Raw genomic sequence first — 23,525 nt, 5'->3', positions numbered from 1 at the left:
AGGCAGAGAAGCTGCAAGGTTTACTCTGGAGGCAGAGGGAGACCCTTGGGCATCTGGCACACTGAAGGGGTTCCTCCAAGAGACTGTTCCAACCCTGAGGACAGCACCAGTCCCAGTACAGATATCTTTCCACTAGGCCACACAGTTGCTATGTGGATCCATGACAGTAGGTAATCTGCCTTTCTTAGAGGCAGTAGCTAGGTTGAATGCTTCTATCAAGCTAGCTGTGTCGACAGTGGGAGTTAGATTGACATAACTATATTGTACAGAGTGCAATTTTTTTTCTCAGCCCAGAGCAACATAGCTAGGTTGACCTAAGTTTTAAGTGTAGACCATGCCTAGCTGTTTGAGTGCCAGGCAGGTGTAGGTAGCTCCTGTTCACTACAATGCAAAGGCACTGGGTTAATGTGTTATGAGTGTACTATGGCATCACTCATAGTTAAGATTGCATTGGTATGAACCATAACTCTCTAGCTCTTGGTTTTCAGAGATCTGAACTAGAAATATTTTAACTCTTCACTTCCTGGTTTCAAAAGCTTAAGTTTTGCTAAACTCAATATCATGGAAAGGCATGAGATACCACTGGGCAGCTCTAAGTCTGCATTAACACAGAGGTTTTTGTCAGCGAATTCTCTAGTATTTTAACAGACAGAAATCTTCTTTGTATGAATTAGACCATTTAGACAAAAACAAAGAGGAGTCCTTGTGGCACCTTAGAGACAAACAAATTTATTTGGGCACTTAAGGTGCCACAAGGAATCCTCATTGTTTTTGCTGACATAGACTAACATGGCTACCACTCTGAAACCTGTCACCATTTAGACAGTTGTAATTATCATGTAAGTGTGCAGTTCAGGTAATGATAAGAGCTACCCCTCACATAGTGCAGTTCATCAGTAGATCTCAAGGAGGGAAACATCATTATCCCCATTGTACACACGGGGAAACTGAGGCACAGAGTGGCGAGGTGACATAGCCAAAGTCATGCCATAGGCCTGTGGCAGACCTGGGAATAGAGCCAAGGGTTTTTGAGTCCCTCCCTTTCCACTAGGCCACACAGTTCCTATGTGAATCCTAAGTGCCCCAGTCTTCTTTGTACTTTGATATCATGGAATGGGGCTAACAGCTGTGCTTTGAAATGTCTGCCGTGTGCAGTTGCTAGCAGGGCCGATGAGAGAAATCTCAGACATGGTCTGTGTCCCAAGAACTTGACAGTTTTATTACATGGTAATAACAGTAATGTTAAGCCCGTGAGAGAAGATTGGTGTGCCTGTCTCTTCTCCCACCCCTACAATCCCCTGCTACATACAGTCCTCCCTCTTGCACCACCATTTCCATCCCACCCTCCCCTTTCCATCCCTTTCCCCCCTACCCAGTGCTGGAGAGCCTGTGATATGCATTGAACAGGCCCATTCTCAAGTTCAACTCTTCACCCAGTCTCAGTGTGTGCTCTTGTTACATGCCCCCCAGCAGGCCTATCTCAGCTCCTGACCCAAAAGGGCTTTCCCAGATGCCAGCTCACATGGGTAGCTTGGAGACTGGCTCCGACATCCCTAGATGGACAATCTCCCCCCAGATCCTGGCTCATGTATGGATAGAAAATAGGGGCTCCCCCTTGAAAGGCAGCCCCCCAGATCTTGGCACACACATACGGGCAGGAAAAGGGGCTCAGACACCTCAGAGGTATAAGGAGCCCCTGAACCTGATACAAACATGGGAGGGAGAATGTGGGACTGACAGATGCCTCCACCCCTATTCCCTGCCTCCTGTCCTGCCACCCTCCTCCACCTCACCCTTCCCAGGGTTCAACCTCTCCCATTCCAGTCCCCCTAATCCTCATCCCCTCACCCTGACCTGAGCCCCCAAAACACTCTCCCCTACCATCTTCTAATTATCCCTCCTCCCCTTACTGCAGCCCCAAACCCCTTTCTCCCTATTCCCCTCACTCTTCCACCCCCTAATACTTCCTTCCCCTCCCAGCAATGACATGTGTAATTTATTTTCTTCTCAAAAATAGCATAAGTGCCTTCTGAATCTCCTGCTGCACTCAGAGAACAATTCCCCAAAATAAAATAAAAGACCCTCTTTGATAGAGGCCGATTGTCACCAGATGCCTCTGATGTTTCCCTACAGATTTCAACCCACAGCTGGGTTTGAATTTACACTGGAGCACTCGCCAGAACATTTTGCATTGAGCCACATAGCTGCTGAAAGTTGCAGCTGGCTACCAACCGCCGTGGCCTCTCAGACAGTACATGCACAGTGAGATCCGTTTGGTGTGGGAGCGCTACATGCACACCTAACTTGAGAGCTAAACTGCTTTCAGTTTTATTCCCCCAGAGGGGTGGTCCAGTCCATGCATTCTCTGGGAGTAGCCCTAGAGTGACTGAGACTCTTGTGCCAGAATCAGTTCCTCAGTTTCATCCCTAGCTCTGTGCAAAGAAAATTGGTAGAATCCATGAACTTTAAGAAAAACTGCTTTTGGGGAGTGTAACTCAGGAACCGATTGTTCAATGACCCCAACTTTGGATCAGTAACCCCCCCCCCCCCGTCCCGAGAAGGCACATCACATTTCATGGCAATCCAAGTAACTGTGCAGATTTTAGATCACTTACAAGAGTCAAACTATAGACAGAAAGCTGCTTTAATCTTAATTATAATGCAGACCTGGTGGTCTGCTATAAAACTGCATTAATCACTGTAATATCTGATCACTTTCCAGTACCATATTAATCACATAACTTAATATCTTTCATGTGCTGTTTGTTCTCTTATCCTCTCTCCAGGATGAGGTATGTGCTCAGTTTTTTTTTGTCTAGATACACGGCATTCTGCATTTAAGTTAGAGAATGTAGGTCAATGAAATGTGCCTGGCATCTGGCATGGAAGGCAGTAATGTTTGAGACGGTCCTTAGCTGCTTGGAGAGCTCATTCCACAGTCTCAGACCAGACAACAAGAGAGACCTGTGTCATGAACATACGAGCTTTACCTTTATTGTTGAGAGTTCCGTTGTGCCAGAGGGGTGAAGTTTTCGACCCCAGTCTCGATCCCAGAGCTTAAGGCAGTCTTTTAGATCTCTACAAGAAGCTCCATGGATAAGGACCAAGACCTTGGACTTGATTCAATATTCTATGTGAAGCCACTGTTGGGAGCAAGGACAGGTGTGATGGGCTCACTGTAGCTTGTGTAGCTGAGGAGATGCACTGCATTGCTTCTGTACCAGTTGGAGTTTCCTAAGTGCAGTTCTGTAGCATTGCGGTACTCCATGCAAGAAGTGGCAAAGGTGTAAATAACTGAGGCTGGGTCTTTGTCCACTAGGAGGGGCTGGAGTCTGCTTGCCAACCAGGAACTATAGAAAGCATTGCTCATGGATGATGCTACGTGAGAGCTCAGCATCAGTGATGAATCCAAGAGCACTCCTAGACTGTTAAATGAATTGGCCAATTGTGGGAAGGAGCTGATCAGTGGATGTTCAGAGCTTCTCAGGAAGTAATAATCAAATTCCCATCACAATGTGGAAGTCTTATTTCAGCCTTTTCCTCTGCATGCATCAGTCCCAGAAAGGTGATTACATTCTTTGCTTTAACTATTCCATGTCCCCAGTATACGGCCCCTCCGGCCTGGCCTAACTTGCTGACGTTCATGGGAATCAGCAAAGGTGTTAGTCTCTTCACTTATCCCTAGTCAGGACACACTACGGTTTGCATCTTCTGTGGATTCTCTGATGCCTAATAAAGGCTGAGCTGTACCGGAAGTTTTTCCCGCACTCGGGGCATTCATAGGGTTTTTCTCCCGTGTGGATTCTCTGGTGTTCATTACAGGTGACTCTATCCCGGAAGCTTTTCCCACAGGTCAGGCATTTGTAGGGTTTTTCTCCTGTGTTGAGTCTCTGGTGCCTAACAAGTTGCGTGAGCTGACGGAAACTTTTCCCGCACTTGGGGCATTTATGTGGTTTCTCTCCCGTGTGGATTCTCTGGTGTTTATTAAAGGTTGACCGATCCCTGAAACTTTTCCCACAGGTCAGGCATTTATAGGGTCTCTCTCCCGTGTGAATTCTCTGGTGTGTAGTGAAGGTGGATCTATCACTGAAACTTTTTCCACACTCATGGCATTTATAGGGTCTCTCTCCCATGTGGATTACCTGGTGTGCAGTGAGGGTTGAGCTACAACTGAAGCTTTTCCCACACTCGAGACATTTGTAAGGCTTCCCTCCCGTGTGGACTCTCTGATGTTTGGTGAGGTTTGAGCGCTGGCTGAAGCTTTTCTCGCAGTCAGGACACTTATAAGGTTTTTCTCCTGTGTGGATTCTCTGGTGAATAATAAGGAATGATTTCCAAGGGAAACTTTTCCCACAGTTGCCGCACATGTGAGGTCTCTCTCCTGTGGGGACTCTCTGCTGAACAGATTCTTTGATGTTTCCAACTCCTCTAATACTCTGCATGGATTTATCCTGTCTTTCCTTTTGGTGGTTTCCCTGCTGTCTCTCTGACCAGCGCTGACTCTTACAGGCTTCTCCCCACTCAGGTCTCTGGGAAACATCTCCTTCGGCTCTTCCCAATGCCATCCCGTGTGGCTCCAGTTGTTCAGAACCTTCCTGCTGATGGTTCTCCTCCTTGTTCTCGTTCACCATCTCCTCACCTGCTGGGACAGAGAGAGAATCCAGACAGGAGTCAGTCCCTGTGCCGGGGGAAAGGGAACCTCAGAAAACGGAATGAGAAAGGGGGGAACAAACCAGAATAAGTGGTGGGGAGATGGAAATATCAGTATCTGACTCTCCTCCCCAAACCTTTCCTGACTGGAGGCAGAGAGAGGAGATCAATTCTGCCTTCATTCCATTACAATATGGATGTGGAGAGGGACTAAAAGGCTGGATACGATTGGTGAAAACCCACGAGTGATGTCTGTCACAAGAATATAGAAATTGGTTTCTAAGTCAGTTCAGTCAATTCCTTACCCATATGGGCATTTTTCGGGATCTCCCTTTCCTTGTAACCCTGGAGATCAGGGACCCACGGCTCCTCCCCTAGTTCCAGGCGGGAGATCACATCAGGTTTGGAAATTGGACATCCTGTTTGGTGAGCAAGGAAACAAGTGTTGATCTTGTTCATTAAGGTCAGTGCTGTTACTACTTGCAGATCCAGGATATGAGTAGTCTACCCACAGGGGCTCCTTCCTCTCCCCACCCCCACCCTAAAGGGATTGGGCTATAAATTGTAAAGGACACCATGAGACACTGTCTGGAGCAAAGGTTCATCCACTCTGCCTAGGGAAGGGGCCTTACTTATTCCTTTAGGGAGCTAAGAAAATTTGCTGCACTCTCTAGGTATCAGGGCTACAATTAATGCTCTTTCGCTGCCAATTATTCCCTGCAACACATATGCCCATATTCCTCCAGAACACAAGCCAGAACAGGAAGATATTACAGGGGGCTTGTCTATCTGGTCAGTAAGCCAGAGTGTGACTGTAGCACATCAGCTGTCATGCACTAACTGTCTGTGTGGACTCTGCTATCATGCACTGAAAGTTCTGTAATGTGCTTTGAGGTACTGCTCTCAGTCACTTAGTGTGCAGAAGCAGGGTCCGCACACCGATTTAGAGCACAGTAAGGTGCTGTGCTGTAGATTTGCACCTTGACTTCCTGATGTGACCCAGTGACCGCTTGGTGTCAACTGGCAGAGGGCACAGAGTGTACCTAGGGTTTTACAGGGATATTCGGGGTCAGAAATGTGCATAATTGCTCATAAGAGGGCAGCAGGTGAGGTCTCCACTGAAAATCAGTTACCCACTAGTCACTTTAACCCTTGTGAGATGTATGTGCAGATAGTATTTAAGAAGTTGTGAGTCTATACTGGCAACTATGTGTAATTTATGGTCTTGAGTTAGAGCAGGTCACCAGGAGGTGACATGTCTTGGACAGGTTTCTTTCAGGCAGGAGGTTACAGACACTTTTCTCCCTCTGTGGTTATACATGCATTGTCTGCCTTGCAATGGAGGCCTATCTGCAGACTGAGCCAGGTACCAGTCGAAAGGCTGCATAATCTTGGAGAGCAGAGGGGTGGCCTGTTTATGGGCAAAGACACAGAATGGTTAGCATATAACTGGGGGCACAAGGAAACACACAGGATCCTTCACCAAGGAGCCAAACTAACCGCGTGTTTGTCCTAAGGAAGGAGGGTCACAGCCAACGTTCCCTCTAATTTTTTCCATCCATGTGCGGAATACATTTTATTATGTGCACCAAGATATGTGCGGATGTGCGTCACCAATAGAAAAAAACCCTAGATATAATATATATATTTTTAAAGGTTACCATAGGAATAATTACTCCAGCCAGGGCAGGTTAGGCATTTTAGAACTCACTACTCAAATAATTAAATTTAAGTGTAAGAGAGAGAGAAAAATTATGAAATGCATAGACCAGTCAAAACCCTAAAATAACCCACTTTGAAAGAATACAATTACAGAGAATATATGTGCATTGCAGGAAGTACCAAGATGTAACAACAACAATAATACAATATGTGTTGGGAGGTGAGTGTGAAAGACAGAGAGAGAGAGAGAGAGCGTGTGTGTGTGTGTGAGACAGATATTGTGTGTGAGAGAGAGTGTGAGACAGACACACAGAAACTGTCTGAGCTAGCTGCTGGGGAAATCTCAGAAACAGTGCAGGCTGAGCCAGGCTATGTCCCTTCTCCCCTGCTCTGCAGAGATGGGGTACAGGGGAAGGGGAACACCCAAACATAAGCACCCTCCTTCCCTCCCACACAGCTAGCAGGAGGATCCCAGGAGCAGCTGCAGGACAGAGCAACCTGGGGGAGGGGCACCTGAACACATGCTGCTGGCTGTGCTTGCTCTGCAAATCAGCTGGGCAGCGTTTGAATCTCTCCTGGGCGACTGCGCAAGTGTGCAGCTTACAGGGAACACAGGTCACAGCCAGCCGGGCTGTAGGATGCTGAAAGGATTTTGAGTGAGCTTCACTCTACAAGACATGAGAGTACCTAATTCCTAAAGGCTGTGGCTTTCAAAGGGACCCAAGAGAGTTAAACATCCAACCGCACTGACTGCAGTGTCTGGGCCCCTTACAAATTTCCAGTCTTAATCCCTCTGGTCCCCATTCTCCCCCTGTGAAATGGAGATAGCCACCCACTTTCCATCTGTCTTCTCTTTCTAGATGGAAGTCGCTTGGGAGCAGGGGCTCTCTCTTCCTGTGTGAATGTCGGTTCCCAGAGTGACAGGAAGGGGGGTCCAGTAGTTAGGGATTTGGCCTCAAACTCAGGAGATCTGGTTCAGTTCCTTGCTTTGCCGGACTTCCTGGGTGACCCTGTGAGCGTCTAGACTAGACTATCTGTGCCTCAGTCCCTATGGATATAACACGTGTAATAGCAGCTCCCTCTTCCACAGGGGCAAAGGGATAAATATGTTAAATACTGAGAGGTGCTCAGACACGGTGGTAATGGGGACCTATATAAGTACCATTATGGCACAATCGGCCCTGATGTCCATTGGAGAGGGCAGGTGCTGTGGTAATTAAAAATCTGTCTCCTAAACCAGCCATAGTGGCGTAAGGTTTACATGAATTCCTGCTTCCGAAGCGTCTCTCCCTGCTTGTGTGTAATCCATCACCAGCTTTCTCCATCCCTGCGCTAGCTGTTGCAGGGCCCCAGGAACACGGAGGGTGAGACTAAGGGACCTCTCAGTACCAACTGGTGAGGACACACAGGGTGCATAGGATTGTACAAGGATCCCCAGGGGCAGAGATCTGCACAACAGTTCACTGGCAGGTGGGTGTATGAGGTCTCTAGCAAAGGCCAGTAGCCTACTGTTCATCATCAGCGTGAAACGTGTCTACGGATAATAGAGAAATTACATATCTTTATTGAAAAATTATGTTTGTAGAGTCTTGGAGTTAAGGCAGCTCACCAGGGAGGAGACATACCTCAGAAATATTCCTTTCAGATAGAAGCTAACTGTCACCCATTTCCCTGTCTGGCCATTTATGTACCATATGCCTCATCTTGTGTGCCTCACACCGTATGGCTGTTCGCGTACTGAGCCAGGTGAGAAATGGAGAGATTGTGAAGTCTACAAGAGGGGAAATCCACAGGTAGAAAAAACAGCCGGGAATGTCCTGTTTATGACTAAAGACAACAGACTGATATGGCTTATCTTGGAGTGCACAGAGATGCTCTGAATCCTTCAGCTAGGAGGCAAACTGTCACATGCTTGTCTCATGAGAAAAGGGTCACAGCCTGCCTGGCTGTAAAGTGCTGCAAGGAATTTAGGTGAGCTGTACTTTATTGGACAAGAGAGAATCGTGTTAATTAATTAAGTCCCGGCTCTAGAAGGCATGTTTTGATTTGATTTTCTATGGAACCATTTGTTTCCAATATTTTTACTTGATTTGACTTGGAAGCATCACAGCCATGCATTAACTGTCTAGAAAACCACCACCAACTCTTGCCTCCCCACACACTCATGTCCCTCCCCAACAAAGAGCAGAACAGAAAGTCATTACTTAAGACTGTGAGCTCTTTGGATTGAAGATTGTCTCTGTGATGGGTGCACCAGGCCCTTCCAGGCCCCCTGCTAGAGGCCCCATAGTCCTGCCACACCCCACCCCAGGAAAGGACCAGCAAAGGTGGGTCCTGCAGGCCTGCCTACAGAGGCCACAGAGAAGCAGCCAGTCAGAGCCCACCAGGCTCAGATAAAAGGAGCTGCAGGAGCTGAGCAGGGCAGTACTTGGCTGGGACCAGATGGGTGAAGACAGGGGCTCTGCTATGGCCAGAGGACCTTGACAGGCTGCGTTTACTGGAACTAGAGAGAGAGGCTGAAACTGTAACCTTTTTCTACAGTAATTAGGGAGGTAAAGGGCCCAGGTGGGCAGAGGCCCAGGGAAAACAGGGAGCAGTATGTGGCTGCTATTTATAGGGTCCCTGGGTTGCCACCTGGAGTAGTGGGCAGCCTGGGTTCCCCCACCAGCCACTGGCAAAGTCGCCTAATCCAGGAGCAGGGGACAAGACTCTTTGAGAAGCCTCAGAGAAGGGCGGGATTGCAACGGCCCAGATGGGGCTGAAGACATTCCCCCACCATCTAGGAGACCTGCTCTGCCCACACAGCATCCTGAACCAAAACCCAACTTTCCCCTCTCTTCTACTGTAGAGAGCTACCCCACAGAATACATTCAGACCATAAATCACATCCTCCACCCTCATTCTGCCCCAGAACCCAGCCCCTCTCCTTGCAAGGAACCATCATTTCAGAAGGCTCAGTCATGTCCAGGAAAAAACACCAAGAACAGCACCCTCCTTCCACAAATTCAGCATGCTGGCATAGGAGGTGGCCCTGAAGGCATTAACAGCAACTGGACCCAGCCCCGTGACTCTGGTCCATGCCCTTCCTGGCTGGTGGAAGAGAATTGAGAAGATCCAGGGCCTCCCGCTAACACAGCTGGCTGGGGCAGACCACAGGCAAGACAGAGAGGAAGCACATTTGAAAATCTGCTGGGGAGTTAGGCAGGACTGAGGCATGAGACTCGTGTTCATCTGTCAGATGGCAGAGGGGTCAGAGGCACCAAAGGATGGAACATTCCCTAGGAAGGGGGGGAGGGATACAGGGAACCTGTTCCTCTTGAAAACCTCAGTTGTGGGAAGAGTAGCATGATTGTTATGTTCCTGAATTTCCTGTCCTAACAGGGTGTGTGTGGAGGTCACAGTCTTTCACAGACAGGAGCTTGGGACTATTGGGGCAGATCCCCCTGAGATCTGAGGGACCGATGAAGAACCCTTCACAGAATCTGACCCCAATGCTTCTGAGACACACATACACACCAATTTTTAATGCCTGAGGAGACAGGAATCCTTACCCAGTGAGGTCACGGTCTCATAATTCTCCCGCATGACGTCCCTGTAGAGGGCTCTCTGACCCGGGTCCAGCAGAGCCCATTCCCCCTTGGTGAAATACAAAGCCACTTCCTCAAAGGTCACCAGCTCCACTGTAGCCATGTCCCTTCCCTGTTACTCAGGAGTGTGGGATAACCTGGACTGGGACCTATTCCGCAGCCTGTCAGAGCGAGAAGGGAAATTGGGGCCATTTCCAAAGGTGCTTCAATGCATTTCACACCCTGATTCCTACCAGGCTCTTTCCCTGCAGACTGACGCTCCACACTCTGCAGGGCTGGGGAATTGCTTGAGCCTATTGTGTGTGGATTTCAGCAGGTGCCTAAGTGCCTCACAAGAGCCACAATAGCACCTGACCTACCAGCCTCCCGGAGAGGGTATCCCAGCTGTAGTTCCTGAACAGAGATAGGTGCTGCCCTGCAGTCTGAACCCTATCTCTGAAAGAGGGGTGGGCTTTGGATACATCCCTGCCATCAGCATCTCCATGGGCTAGCTCAAGCAGCTGCTCACCTAGCAAAAGGGCCTTTGTGGATCCCACTCCTAGGTCCCTATCTCTACCCAGTCACTGTACAGGGAGCCTGGGCACCTCCTCAGTTGTGTGCATTCCATTGTTACTCCAGTGACTGGTTACATGCCAGGAGGCCTTTGTGATGCTCAGCATCGCAACACCCCCACCCCTTTGTGCATCTGGGCACAGGAAGTTACTGAGAAGATCTCTTGATTGCTCTTGGCCCCCACAATTTCGATGCATCCGATGAAGCGAGCTGAGGCTCACGAAAGCTTATGCTCAAATAATTTTGTTAGTCTCTAAGGTGCCACAAGTCCTCCTTTTCTTTTTGTGAATCAAGAGAGCTACTTTGGGGGATCCCCCTGACACTGTCCCCAGGGCAGCACATTCCCCCAGCAGTGCAGGGACTAGGCAAAGGCAGGAACTTGTTTTTCCTCTTCCTGCTCCTCACCTTGTCCCAGGAAAGTCAGTCTGCCCGGGGTGCTGCGTCTGCAGTGAATGGAGCTGGGCAAGGCTGGGAACCTCCCTCCCCCCTATTACTCCGGCTGCCCCTGCCAGTCTCTGCCGCCATCTCCCTCCCCTCTGCCCGGGAGACTCGGTCCCTGGCCCGGGGCGGTCGCTCTCCGGGCGCTGGCTCGGCTCCTGCAGGCGCTCAGGGGGGCAGAGTCTGGGGGGGGAGCAGGGAGGGCAGCAGCTCCGGGACTCGCAGCCCCCCGCCCCCCCGGGAGCAGAGCTGGGGGGAGGAGGGGCCGTTGGTGCAGAGTCACTTTCCTGCCCGGCCCCAGCCCTTCCCCCGGGTCTCCCCCCCTCACCTGCAGCCTCCGGCTCAGGGGCTGGTGTCGGCAGAGCCCGGGGCTGCTCCCAGCCCCCGGAGCAAGTCCCCCCGGCCGGGCCCCGAGGGGCGCTTGGGAAGGGCTCTCCCCGCACGGACCCCGCTGGGCAGCGGCAGCGGCTCAGCCCCGGCTCCCAATGGAGGCGGCGGCGGCGTCTGAGCCGGGAAGCTCAGCCCCGGAAATGGCGGGCAGAGAAACATAGAAGCCACCAGCCCTCCCTTAGCAAAGGCCGGGGCCCTCTGGTGGCCACAGCTACGAAACCCCTCCCTGGTTCCCCGGTGCAGATCAGGGAAAGATGAATGAAGCCAGATTCCTTCTCTCCTGCCTGGACAGATGGAAACCTCCGGCGCCAGAGGCTAACCGAGCCCCAGAGGAATCACACATTCCTAGACTTTGAGGTCGGAAGGGACCATTATGATCGTCTAGTCCGACCTCCTGCACAACGCAGGCCCCAGAATCTCGCCCGCCCATCCTGTAACAACCCCCTGACCCAGGTCTGAGCTACCGCAGTCCTCAACTCCTGGTTTAAAGACTTCAAGGCGCAGAGAATCCTCCAGCAAGTGACCCGTGCCCCACGCTGCAGAGGAAGGCGAAAAACCCCCAGGGCCTCTGCCCATCTGCCCCTGCTGCAGGACCGGGACCAGGACCCACCAGCCCTGCAGCTATGTATATTGTGGTCCCAGAGGGAACAAGCCACAGCCCTAAAGTTACCCCCTGTGTCTCCTGGAGTCTCCTCATCCCCACCTGCTGTGTCGGGGGAGGGGAGACGCTGCTGCATGTCCAGGCTGCCCCTGAGGAGAACGGGGGTGCCAGGCAGGGCACTGGCATGGGGCGGGGGGTGCTCTCACAGCAGCTGGGGATGGACTCACCCAGGCTGTCATGATGGGTGGATGAGAAGTGATGGGCCAAGGCCGTGAGGGCTGGTAAGGAGGTGGAGACAGCCCTGGGAGCTGCCAGTGTAGTGTGGTAAACTGCTCCTTGTAGGGTAGCAGTTACAGATATGTTAGATTGTAAGAAACTACTATTGCAGTACACTGCTACCTGATGTAGCAGGTAGCAGTTTCTTGCACTGTAGTATATATCAAATTAAACTGGCCCCAGGGCTGCGGTGTAATGGACACAATGGCTTTGTTTTAGATCTCTGCTGCAGGGGCTGATTACAAACCAAATGGTCAGAGATCCATCTGGTGTAAATCTGCCCAGCTTTGCCAAGTCCACTGGAGTGATGGTCTGTTTATACCATCTGGGATCTAGTGCCTCTGACTCGGAGTGACATGGCTTTATATACCCTCAGGATCTGAGCCATTGGCTCCTATTAAGAGTGGCTAATGTATACCAGTTGGGAATCTGACCTCATTGGTTCTAGTGTAGCAACATCAATTTACACCAGGTGGGGATCTGCCCTCATTGATTCACATGGGGAGACACCAGTTTATAGTAGACAGGAATCATAGAAGATTAGGGTTGGAAGAGACCTCGGGAGGTCATCTAGTCCAACCCCCTGCTCAAAGCAGGACCAACACCAACTAAATCATCCCAGCCAGGGCTTTGTCAAGCCGGGCCTTAAAGACCTCTAAGGATGGAGATTCCACCACCTCCCTCGGTAACCCATTCCAGTGCTTCACCACCCTCCTAATGAAATAGTGTTTCCTAATATCCAACCTAGACCTCCCCCACTGCAACTTGAGACCATTGCTTCTTGTTCTGTCTTCTGTCACTACTGAGAATAGCCAAGCTCCATCCACTTTGGAATCCCCCTTTAGGTAGTTGAAGGCTGCTATCAAATTCCCCTCACTCTTCTCTTCTACAGACTAAACAAGCCCAGTTCCCTCAGCCTCTCCTTGTAAATCATGTGCCCCAGCCCCCTGATCATTTTCGTTGCCCTCTGCTGGACTCTCTCCAAATTTGTCCACATTCTTTCTGCAGTGGGGGGCCCAAAACTGGATGCAGTACAACAGATGTGGCCTCACCAGTGCCAAATAGAAGGGAATAATCACTTCCCTTGATTTGCTGACAATGCTTCTACTAATGCAACTCAATATGCTATTAGCCTTCTTGGCAACAAGGGAATACTGTTGACTCATATCCAGCTTCTCGTCCACTTCAATCCCCAGGTCCTTTTCTACAGAACTGCCGCTTAGCCAATCGGTCCCCAGCCTGTAGCAGTGTATGGGATTCTTCCGTCCTAAGTGCAGGACCCTGCACTTCTCCTTGTTGAACCTCATCAGATTTCTTTTGTCTCACTCCTCCAATTTGTCTAGGTCACTCTGGACCCTATCCCTACCCTCCAGTGTATCTACCTCTCCCCGCAGTTTAGTGTAATCTGCGAACTTGCTGAGGGTGCAATCCATCCCATCATCCAGATAATTAATAAAGATGTTGAACAAAACTGGCCCCAGGACCGACCCTTGGGGCACTCCACTTGATACTGGCTGCCAACTAGACTTTGAGCCATTGATCACTACCTGTTGAGCCCGACAAACTAGCCAGCTTTCTATCCACTTTATAGTCCATTCATCCAATCCATACTTTTTTAACTTGCTGGCGAGGATACTGTGGGAGACCGTATCAAAAGCTTTGCTGAAGTCAAGATACATCAAGATCTGCGAGTGATGGCTTTAATGGATCTACACCAATTTACACCAGCTGAGGATCCAGTCCAACAAATTTTGGGGCAAGTCAGGAGGAGTGATGAGAAATTAACAAAGGGGGAAATGAGGCTCATTGTTATTCATTACTGTTATCCTTTATACTGCGGTAGTGTCCAAATAGCCCAGCAGTATCAGGGCCCCATTGTGCTGAGCTTTTGAACTGAATGAGAGTTTGGCTGATTAGGGGTCATCTCGAAAGGATCTTGAGGGTGTTTGTGTTGTTTGTGGGTTGGGTATTTTTCTGGTCAGGTTGTCAGCAGGGATTGAAGCAGGATCCCTGTATTATAAAGCATGAGTGTCTACTGCTTGGGCTATGTATTCTCTATTGACCTCTCGTAACACACACAAATTCTATAGTTTATCATAGTTATCATGGATATGCTTTTGTTCTTGTAGTACGTGTAAGAGGGAGGAGGTTTGTAAACATTTTTGATTTTGAATAAGGGGTCGCCAACCTGAAAAGTTGAGAAACTTTGGCCTATAGGATTCCACAATGCCATCTAGAGCAGTGGTGGGTAAACTACGGCCCGTGGGCCACATCCGGCCCACCAGCTGATATAATCCAGCCCTCGAACTCCCGCTGGGGAGTAGGGTCTGGGGCTTGCCCCGTTCTTGCGCTCCAGCCGGGGAGTGGGGTCAGAAGCCACTCTGCGCACCGCAGCTCCTGGAAGCAGTGGCATGTCTCCCCTCCGGCTCCATACATGCAGCTGGGGTGCTCCGTGTGCTGCCCTGTCCGCAGGTGCCACCCCTGCAGCTCCCATTGGCTGGGAACTGCAGCAAATGGGAGCTGCACGGGCGGCGCCTGTGGATGGGGCCGCGTGCAGAGCCGCCTGGCCATGCCAAAGCCGGAGGGGGGACATTCCGCTGCTTCTGGGAGCTGCTTGAGGTAAGTGCTACCCAGAGCCTGCACCCCTGATCCCCACCATGCCCCTGACCCAGCCCTGATCCCCCTCCTGCCCTCTGAACCCCTCAGTCCCAGCCCGGAGCACCCTCCTCCACCCCAAACCCCTCATCCCCAGCCCCAGCCCAGAACCTGCAGCCCCAGCCGAAGCCCTCACCCCCCCATACCCCAACTCTCTGCCCCAGCCTGGAGCCCCCTCCCGCACCCTGAACTCCTCTTTTCTGGCCCCACCCAAGAGCCCTCAATCTCTCCTGAACCCCAACCCAAATTTTGTGAGCATTCATGGCCCACCATACAATTTCCATACCCACATGTGGCCCTCAGGCCAAAAAGTTTGCCCACCCCAATCTAGAGTCTGTATTTACATCTGCCTTGGTGCATAAACCATTCCTCTGCCAGAAGGAGCAGCACACCCAAAGGAACCATGCACAAAAGTGAGGAGGTAGCAGAGGGGGAAATGCTCCAGCGAAATGTGTTAGTGGGCTAAAATCACTTCCACACAGAGGTCTGGGGAAGGACAGACAAGTTCTCCCATAATGGACCAGAAACCAATTTCTAGAGTGGCTCTAGCTGGTGAGCTTCTACGGACCATGGGATACCCAGAAATCCTCATGTCAGAGCTGTGTAGCTGCTGTGCCTGTGTGGCAATGTGGACTCTCAGACGTGGGCATGGTGGGCATGGCTCAAACATGCTCACGTGGCAAGAGCCAGGCCATGGGCAGATACTACAGTGTAGACATAGCCTCAGTCATCTCGTTAAACCTTCTAGATCTATGAATTCATGGTAACTACAGGGAATACAAAGCGGAACCACAGAATAACTGGGAGGTCACACACTTCGTAGCTTGTGTTGGCCGAATTCATTGCACAAACCAAGGGCTCCTTGCATCACTCTATTCCCCCCCCCCCCACACACACAAGCTCCTGGTGTGCCACCCTCCAGAGTATCTGCAACTCCTCCAATCTCCAGAGGCTATGTCCACCTGCTTCCTTCATACTGGTCTACCCCAGAACCCCCTCACCTGGAGATCTCTGTGTCCCCCTTTCCCCATGGTCCTCAATTCCCATCCCACGTCAGCAGCTCTGTGCATCCGCATTTCCTCTTTCCTCCATTTGCCCCATTCCAGGATCCTCCATTCTCCCCACATGACAGGAGCTCTGTCTTGTCACCCCGTCCCTCCTTCCCCCTCCATACCAAGGACTCTGTGTTCCCCTTCCCCCAATCTTCCCCTGGCAGAGGTTGCATGTGCTCTTCATTCCCCCATCTCTTTATACAAACATCCCCATCTCTTCCCCCCGACCCCACATACCATTATCTCTGTGTGCACCATTCCCCTTCCCAACCTTCCCTACTAGACTAGGGGCTATGTATGCCCTGCTCCCCTTTTCTCCAAAGCCAGGGATCCCAAATCTCCCACCAGGGGTTCTGTGTCTCCCCATACACTGACATCCCCCATATTCCCCTCCCATGTCGAGTTGTGTGCATGCCCCCCTTTGCCCCATGTCCCCCACCCCCTTTATTATTTTTCTTCTTTCTCTCTGGGAGGTGTCACTCAGGGTGTCAACATGTTAAACTCAATTGGGAAGATGAGCATAGGGTACTGTTAAACTGGAAGTGGGGCCATCAACCAGTTCTTTGACCTACAGACAATTACAGAAGTGTTTGAATTAGTGGCTGGGCTAAGCAGATGGCAGGGGCTCTATCCCCCTCCATTTTCCCCTTTTGGTTTTCTGGTTTTTCCCAAAATCAATAGAATTCTATCCACTGATACCTAGAATGTTCCCAGAAATTTTGGAATTGCTCACATGTGGTATTAAAAAGTTATGGTTATCACATTATATACCGACAGACAAACAGAGATGCCAATAAAATCTGCTAGATTATACAGTATAAATAAATCCTTAAAGTGATTTTCTGAAAGCCCCTTTTCACCCCCAGGAAGGCCAATTTTTATACACTTGTCCTCTCCTGATAAAGGTCTCTGAGAAACTCCAGTCCCTTCTATTCTTCCTCATTCAAAGCAATTAGTCACAAATAAACCCTTGGCCCAACTAGGTGTCCAGGTCAGGATGTTGCATTTTGAATCTAACCAAACCCATTACTGCTTCTGAAACTAGTCACTAAACACAATCAAGAATATATCAGAAGTCAGAGCGTACAAGAAAATGACTGTTCCAGGTGAATGGCAGCAAATTTCTATGATGTTCTATTCCATATAGGATTTTATTTACTGACAAAAAACAGAGTCTGCAGAGTTAAGATTGCCCTGAGTTACCTTGCGCCTTTCCACAATGTCCCTTTCAGCAAAACTCAAGTTTGGTGTGTGGTCTGTGAGTTTAATGAAAGTCACTGTTAGGTGGGCACAAGGGAGAAGGGTTGTAAAAAGGGGATGAAGCGTTGTAAAATATAGCAGATGTGTTCTTTCTATGGAGCAGGCTAGTGATTGAGTGTAGGTCAGGTGTAGGTAGCTCCTGTTCAGTACAGTGCGAAGGTGAGTGTGTGTGATGGGTATATTGGGGCATTGCACAAAGAGGGCAGAGTTAAGGTTGCATGGGCATATATGTTAACTGTGTATTTCCTGGTTTGAGTCTGAAATGCCTTAACTCTTCATGTCCTGATTTTCAGAGGTTTGAGTTTTGCTGAACTGGATGTCCTGGAAGGCACGAGATACCACTGGGTATCTTTAACTCTGCATTAACAAAGCTTTTAGTCAGTGGATTGCCTAGGGTGACCAGATGTCCCGATTTTATAGGGACAGTCCTGATATTTGGGGCTTTGTCTTATATAGGTGCCTATTACCCCCGACCCCCATCCCGATTTTTCATACTTGCTATCTGGTCACCCTGTGATTTCCTAAGGTTTTTTTTTTTTTTTTTTGACAAAAAGAGAACTGCTGTTGGCAGGAGTTAGTGGACAGTTAGGCAGGCGTAATTATCATGTAGGTGTGGCACTCAGACACTGTTGTGGATGGGTAATGATGATAATACCTAGCTTTACATCGCCCTTTTCATCAGTGTATCAAACAGCATAATCTCCATTGTGCACACAGGGAAACTGAGACAAAGAGACGTGAATTGATGTGGCCAAAGTCATCCCACTGGCCTGTGGCAGAACTGGGAATAGAGCCCAGGGTTTCTGAGTCCTGGTCCAGTGGTCTCTCCACTAGGCCATGCAGGTGCTACATGAATTCTAAGTGCTCCCATCCGCCATACATTTAAATATTGTGGAATGGGGAGAATGGTCATACTCTGAAATACTTGTAATGTGAAGTTGCTAGCAGAGCTGATACATGCTCCCAGAATGCCTATTCTCAGCTCCCCACCCAGAGGGCAGGGCTTCCCCAGATGCCAGCTCATAGGGGTAGCATTGCAGAGGAGATTGGCTCTGACCTCCCTGCAGAGATAAGACCCCCTCCAGATCCTAGCTTATGTAAGGTAGGCAGATAAAAGGGCTCAGACTCCCCCAGAGGGGACAGGGACCCCAAAATCCTGGCACACACACAGGGGTAGGGAGAGGGGCTCAGACACCCCGGAAGGGTAAGGATCCCTGGAACCTGGTACACACATGGGAATGGAGACAGTGGGACTGACAAGTCAAATGCCGCTACCCCTATTCCATGCATCCTGCTCTGCCACCATCCTTCACCTCACCCTTTCCAGCATTCAGCCTCTCCCTTCCTCTTCCACTCCACCTAATCCCCATCCTGTCACCCTAAGCCTCCCAAGCAAACTCCTCTACTATCCACCCCCAGTTATCTCTCCTCCCCTCACTGCAGCCCCAAACCCCTCTCCCTATTGTTCCCCTCTTCTGCCCCCTAAATCTCCTCCCCTCCCAGCAAGCATTCACATGTGTAATTTATTTTCTTTTCAAAAACAGCATAAGCGCCTTCTAAATTTTATGCTACATTCACATTGCAATTCTCTAAAATACTACTACCACAGTCTCTGAAAGAGGCAGATTGTAGGAAGATGCCTCCCTTGTTTCCATTCAGATTTCTGCCCAGGATGGGGTTGAATTTCAAGTGTCCATGTGTGATTCAGGACCAATAGCCAGAACATTGGCCCTTGAGCTCTGGTGATCTGTAGCTGACTAGCAAACCTCTTGACTTCCCAGGCAGCACATGCACAGTGTGATCGCTGTGGTGTGTGAGAGCAAGTCACACCCTCCTTAAGAGCTAAACTCATGCCATTTTCAATTTTGCTTCTCTCCAGAGGTGGTGTGGTCCATGCACTCTCTGGGGGTAACCCCAGAGTGACGGAGACTCTTGTGCCAGAATTAGAACCCTGGTTTGATCCCTAGCTCTAGCAAAAAAAAAAAAATTGGTAGAATCCATGAATCTTCAGCGAAGTTGATTGGTTGGTTTGTTTGGAGAGGGTGGGGGCAGTATTTTGGAAACCCTTTGGTCAAATGACCCCAAGTTTGGATCAGTAACCCCACCCTGTCTCCTGAGGAGGCATGCCACATTTCAAGGCAATCCAATTAACGCTGCAGATTTTAGAGCACTTAGAAGAGTCAAGGTTTAAACAGAAACTTGGGTTTAACCTTAACTATATAGAAGATGTGGCGGTCTGTTCCAGTACTGCATTCACCACTGTAGTATCTGAGCACCTTCCAGCAGTGCATTAATCACATAACTTAGCATCTGCCATGTGCCATTTGTTTTCCTATCCTCTCTATAGGATGACTAAACAAACCCATTTTTTTTTCAATCTTTCCTCATAGGTCATGTTTTCTAGACCTGTAATCATTTTTGTTCATAGATATAAAGGTCAGAAGAGACCATTATGATCATCTAGTTTGACCTCCTGCACAACGCAGACCACAGAATCTCACCCACCCACTTCTGCAATAAACCTCTCACCAATCTCTGAGCTGCTGAAGTCCTCAAATTATAGTTTAAAGACTTCAAGGAGCAGAGAATTCTCCAGCAAGTGACCCGGGCCCCATGCTACAGAGGAAGGCAAAAAACCTCCAGGACCTCTTCCAATCTGCCCTGGAGGAAAATTCCTTCCCGACCCCAAATATGACTATCAGCTGAACCCTGAGCATATGGGCAAGATTCACCAGCCAGATACCCAGGAAATAATTCTCTGTCGTAACTCAGATCCCACCCCATCTAACATCCCATCACAGGCCATTGGGCCTATTTACTATGAATATTTAAAGATCAATTAATTGCCAAATTGCGTTATCCCATCATACCATCTCCTCCATAAACTTATCGAGCTTAATCTTGAAGCCAGATAGGTCTTTTGCCCCCACTGCTTCCCTTGGAAGGCTATTCCAAAACTTCACTCCTCTGATGGTTAGAAACCTACATCTAATTTCAAGCCTAAACTTCCTGATGACAAGCTTATATCCGTTTGTTCTTGTGTCCACATTGGTACTGAACTTAAATAATTCCTCTCCCTCTCCGGTATTTATCCCTCCGATATATTTATAGAGAGCACTCATATCTCCCCATAACCTTCTTTTGGTTAGGCTAAACAAGCCAAGCTCCTTGAGTCTCCTTTCATAAGACAGGCTTTCCATTCCTCGGATCATCCTAGTAGCCCTTCTCTGTACCTGTTCCAGTTTGAATTCATCCTTCTTAAACATGGGAGGGCAGAACTGCACACGGTATTCCAGATGAGGTCTCACCAGTGCCTTGTATAACGGTACTAACACCTCCTTATGTCTACTGAAAATACCTCACCTAATGCATCCCAAGACCACATTAGCTTTTTTCACAGCCATATCACATGGGCGGCTCATAGTCATTCTGTGATCAACCAATACTCCAAGGTCCTTCTCCTCCTCCGTTACTTCTAATTGATGCGTCCCCAGCTTATAACTAAAATTCTTGTTATTAATTCCTAAATGCATGACCTTACACTTCTCACTATTAAATTTCATCCTATTACTATTACTCCAGTTTACAAGGTCATCCAGATCTTCCTGTATGATATCGCAGTCTCTCTCTAAACTGGCAATACCTCCCAGCTTTGTAACATCCACAAACTTTATTAGCATACTCCCACTTTTTGTGCTGAGGTCAGTAATAAAAAGATTAAATAAGATTGGTCCCAAAACCGAACCCTGAGGAACTCCACTGGTAACCTCCCTCCATCCTGACAGTTCACCTTTCAGTATGACCCACTGTAATCTCTCTGTTAACCAATTCCTTATCCACCTTTCAATTTTCATATTGATCCGCATCTTTTCCAATTTAACTAGTATTCCCCATGTGGCACAGTATCAAACATCTTACTAAAATCTAGGTAAATTAGATCCACTGTGTTTCCTTTATCTAAAAAATCTGTTACTTTCTCAAAGAAGGAGATCAGGTTGGTTTGGCACGATGTACCTTTTGTAAAACCAAGTTGTATTTTGACCTATTTACCATTGACCTCAATGTCTTTAACTACTTTCTCCTTCAAAATTTTTTCCAAGACCTTGCATATTACAGATGTCAAACTAACAGGCCTGTAGTTACCTGGATCACGTTTTTTCCCTTTCTTAAAAATAGGAACTATGTTAGCAATTCTCCAATCATATGGTAGAACCCCTGAGTTTACAGATTCATTAAAAATTCTTGCTAACGGGCTTGCAATTTCATGTGCCAATTCCTTTAATATTCTTGGATGAAGGTTATTTGGGCCCCCCGATTTAGTCCCATTAAGCTGTTCAAGTTTCGCTTCTACCTCAGATATGGTAATATCTACCTCTATATCCTCATTCCCATTTGTCATGCTAACATTATCCCTAAGATCCTCATTAGGCTTATTAAAGACTGAGGCAAAGTATTAGTTTAGATATTGGTCCTTGTCTAGATTATCCTTAACCTCCACTCCATCCTCAGTGTTTAGCAGTCCCACTTCTTCTTTCTTTGTTTTCTTCTTATTTATATGGCTATAGAACCTTTTACTATTGGTTTTAATTCCCTTTGCAAGGTCCAACTCTACTTGACTTTTAGCCTGTCTCACTTTATCCCTACATGTTCTGACCTCAATAAGATAGCTTTCCTTGCTGATCTCTCCCATCTTCCACTCCCTGTATACTTTCTGCTTTTTCTTAATCACCTCTCTGAGATGTTTGCTCATCCAGCTTGGTCTACAATTCCTGCCTATGAATTTTTTCCCCTTTCTTGGGATGCAGGCTTCCGATAGCTTCTGCAGCTTTGATTTAAAGTAATCCCAGGCCTCTTCTGCCTTTAGATCCATAAATTCTTCAGTCCAATCCATGTCCCTAACTAATTTCCTTAATTTTTGAAAGTCAGCCCTTTTGAAATCAAAAACCCTAGTCGCAGATTTATTTTTGTTTATCCTTCCATTCAGTTTGAACTGAATTAGCTCATGATCACTTGAACCAAGATTGTCCCCTTCATTTCTTCTATGAGGTCCTTGCTACTCACCAAAACCAAATCGAAAATGGCATCCCCTCTAGTCGGTTCAGCAACTACGTGAAGAAGGAATCCATCAGCTATCACATCTAGGAAAATCTGAGCCTTATTATTATTACTAGCACTCGTCCTCCAGTCTATATCTGGGAAGTTAAAGTCTCCCATGATCACGCAGTTTCCATTAGTATTTACTTCATTAAAAACATTAAAGAGCGCTCTATCCATATCCAAATTAGATCCCGGCGGTCTATAGCATACCCCAAGCACTATCACTAGTAGTTTTCTTCCCCAACGTGATTTTTGCCTAGACGGACTCTGTCTTATCCATTCCATCGTTTCTTATTTCTTTACATTCTACCTCATCATTGATATACAATGCTACTCCACCACCTGTACCTTTATTTGTCTTTCCTAAACAGCACATACCCTTCAATACTGTAGTCCAGTCATGACTACTATTCCACCATGTTTCTATTATCCCTATAATATCTGGTTTTACTTCCTGTACCAGTAGCTCTAGTTCCCCCATTTTGTTACCTAGGCTCCTCGCATTGGTGTACAAACATCTTAATTTTTGCTGTTTGGCCTCACTAACATTCTGTACCCAATTAAGCACGGTCATTCTACAGCCAGTATGACCTATTAGACTGGTAGCCACACTGCCCTTCCTCCTTATGTCCATTCTCCTACCCACGGTTGTATCCTTTCTTACTTTGTTTTCTTCCCTCTCAATGCTAAAATCCAGCGTGGAGATTACCTGGACATTTCCCAACCATCTCCCCCAATTCCTAGTTTAAAGCTCTCTTTATCAGTTGTGCCAGCCTCCATCCTAGAAGTCTATTTCCTTCCCTACTCAGATGAAGTCCATCCCGAAAGAACTGTCTTCTGTCCATGAATGCCTCCCAGTGGCCATACATCCCAAAGCCCTCCTTTTAGCACACTGCCTAAGCCATCTGTTGATAGTCATAATCTTGTCACACCTTTGTTGCCCTTCTCTAGGAACAGGGAGAATCCCACTAAAGATCACCTGAGCCTCGATTTCCTTAAGCGTCTTCCCCAGCCTAGTATAGTCTCCCTTGATACGTTCCAGTGAGAATCTACCGGTATAATTTGTTCCCACATGAGGAATAATGAGGGGATTCTTTCCCGCTCCTTTTAGGATCCTTTTCAACCTCAGGTCTACATCCCGTATCTTAGCACCTGGAAGACAGCACACTCTTCTATTCTCTGGATCAGCTCTGGTTACAGGCCTGTCTATTCTTCTCAGTAAAGAGTCCCCAATCACATAGACCTGCCTTTTCCTGGTGACTATGCTATTCTCCAGTCTATCTCCTGTTCCCTCTAGCTGCAAGT

The 23,525-nt window shown here is 48.3% G+C and overlaps 1 protein-coding gene across 6 annotated transcripts; it reads right to left on the bottom strand.

Annotated features, from left to right (window-relative positions):
- Window positions 1-1,583: 1,583 nt before the first annotated feature.
- On the bottom strand, window positions 1,584-11,458 carry LOC119843017 (zinc finger protein 3-like). Of its 6 annotated transcripts, none has more exons than XM_043496972.1 (4): window positions 11,218-11,431; window positions 9,864-10,060; window positions 4,956-5,069; window positions 1,945-4,642 (listed from the first exon to the last, which is right to left on the bottom strand). In XM_043496972.1, exons 2-4 carry the CDS (start codon window positions 10,000-10,002, stop codon window positions 3,696-3,698), a joined length of 1,200 nt encoding a protein of 399 aa, XP_043352907.1. In that variant the 5' UTR covers window positions 10,003-10,060; window positions 11,218-11,431; the 3' UTR covers window positions 1,945-3,695. The 6 variants fall into 6 exon arrangements, with proteins under 6 accessions (XP_043352911.1, XP_043352912.1, XP_043352907.1 ...); XM_043496974.1 differs by having other exon boundaries at window positions 1,945-4,639; window positions 11,218-11,429; XM_043496973.1 differs by lacking the exon at window positions 11,218-11,431 and adding an exon at window positions 10,857-10,952.
- Window positions 11,459-23,525: the final 12,067 nt, after the last annotated feature.

This window comes from Dermochelys coriacea, chromosome 14 (assembly GCF_009764565.3).
Source record: "Dermochelys coriacea isolate rDerCor1 chromosome 14, rDerCor1.pri.v4, whole genome shotgun sequence".
Classification (NCBI taxonomy): domain Eukaryota; kingdom Metazoa; phylum Chordata; order Testudines; family Dermochelyidae; genus Dermochelys; species Dermochelys coriacea.
Note: the sequence above shows the minus strand (reverse complement) of the source record. Positions and strands in the feature narration are given on the sequence as shown.

Excerpts from the sequence above, each read along its gene's own strand:
- LOC119843017 (XM_043496972.1), bottom strand. The coding sequence starts at position 10,002 with ATGGCTACAGTGGAGCTGGTGACCTTTGAGGAAGTGGCTTTGTATTTC. Across the intron at positions 5,070-9,863 it reads TGAGACCGTGACCTCACTGG|GATGTCCAATTTCCAAACCT; the intron begins GTAAGGATTCCT and ends CTCACCAAACAG. Across the intron at positions 4,643-4,955 it reads CCCGAAAAATGCCCATATGG|CAGGTGAGGAGATGGTGAAC; the intron begins GTAAGGAATTGA and ends TCTCTGTCCCAG.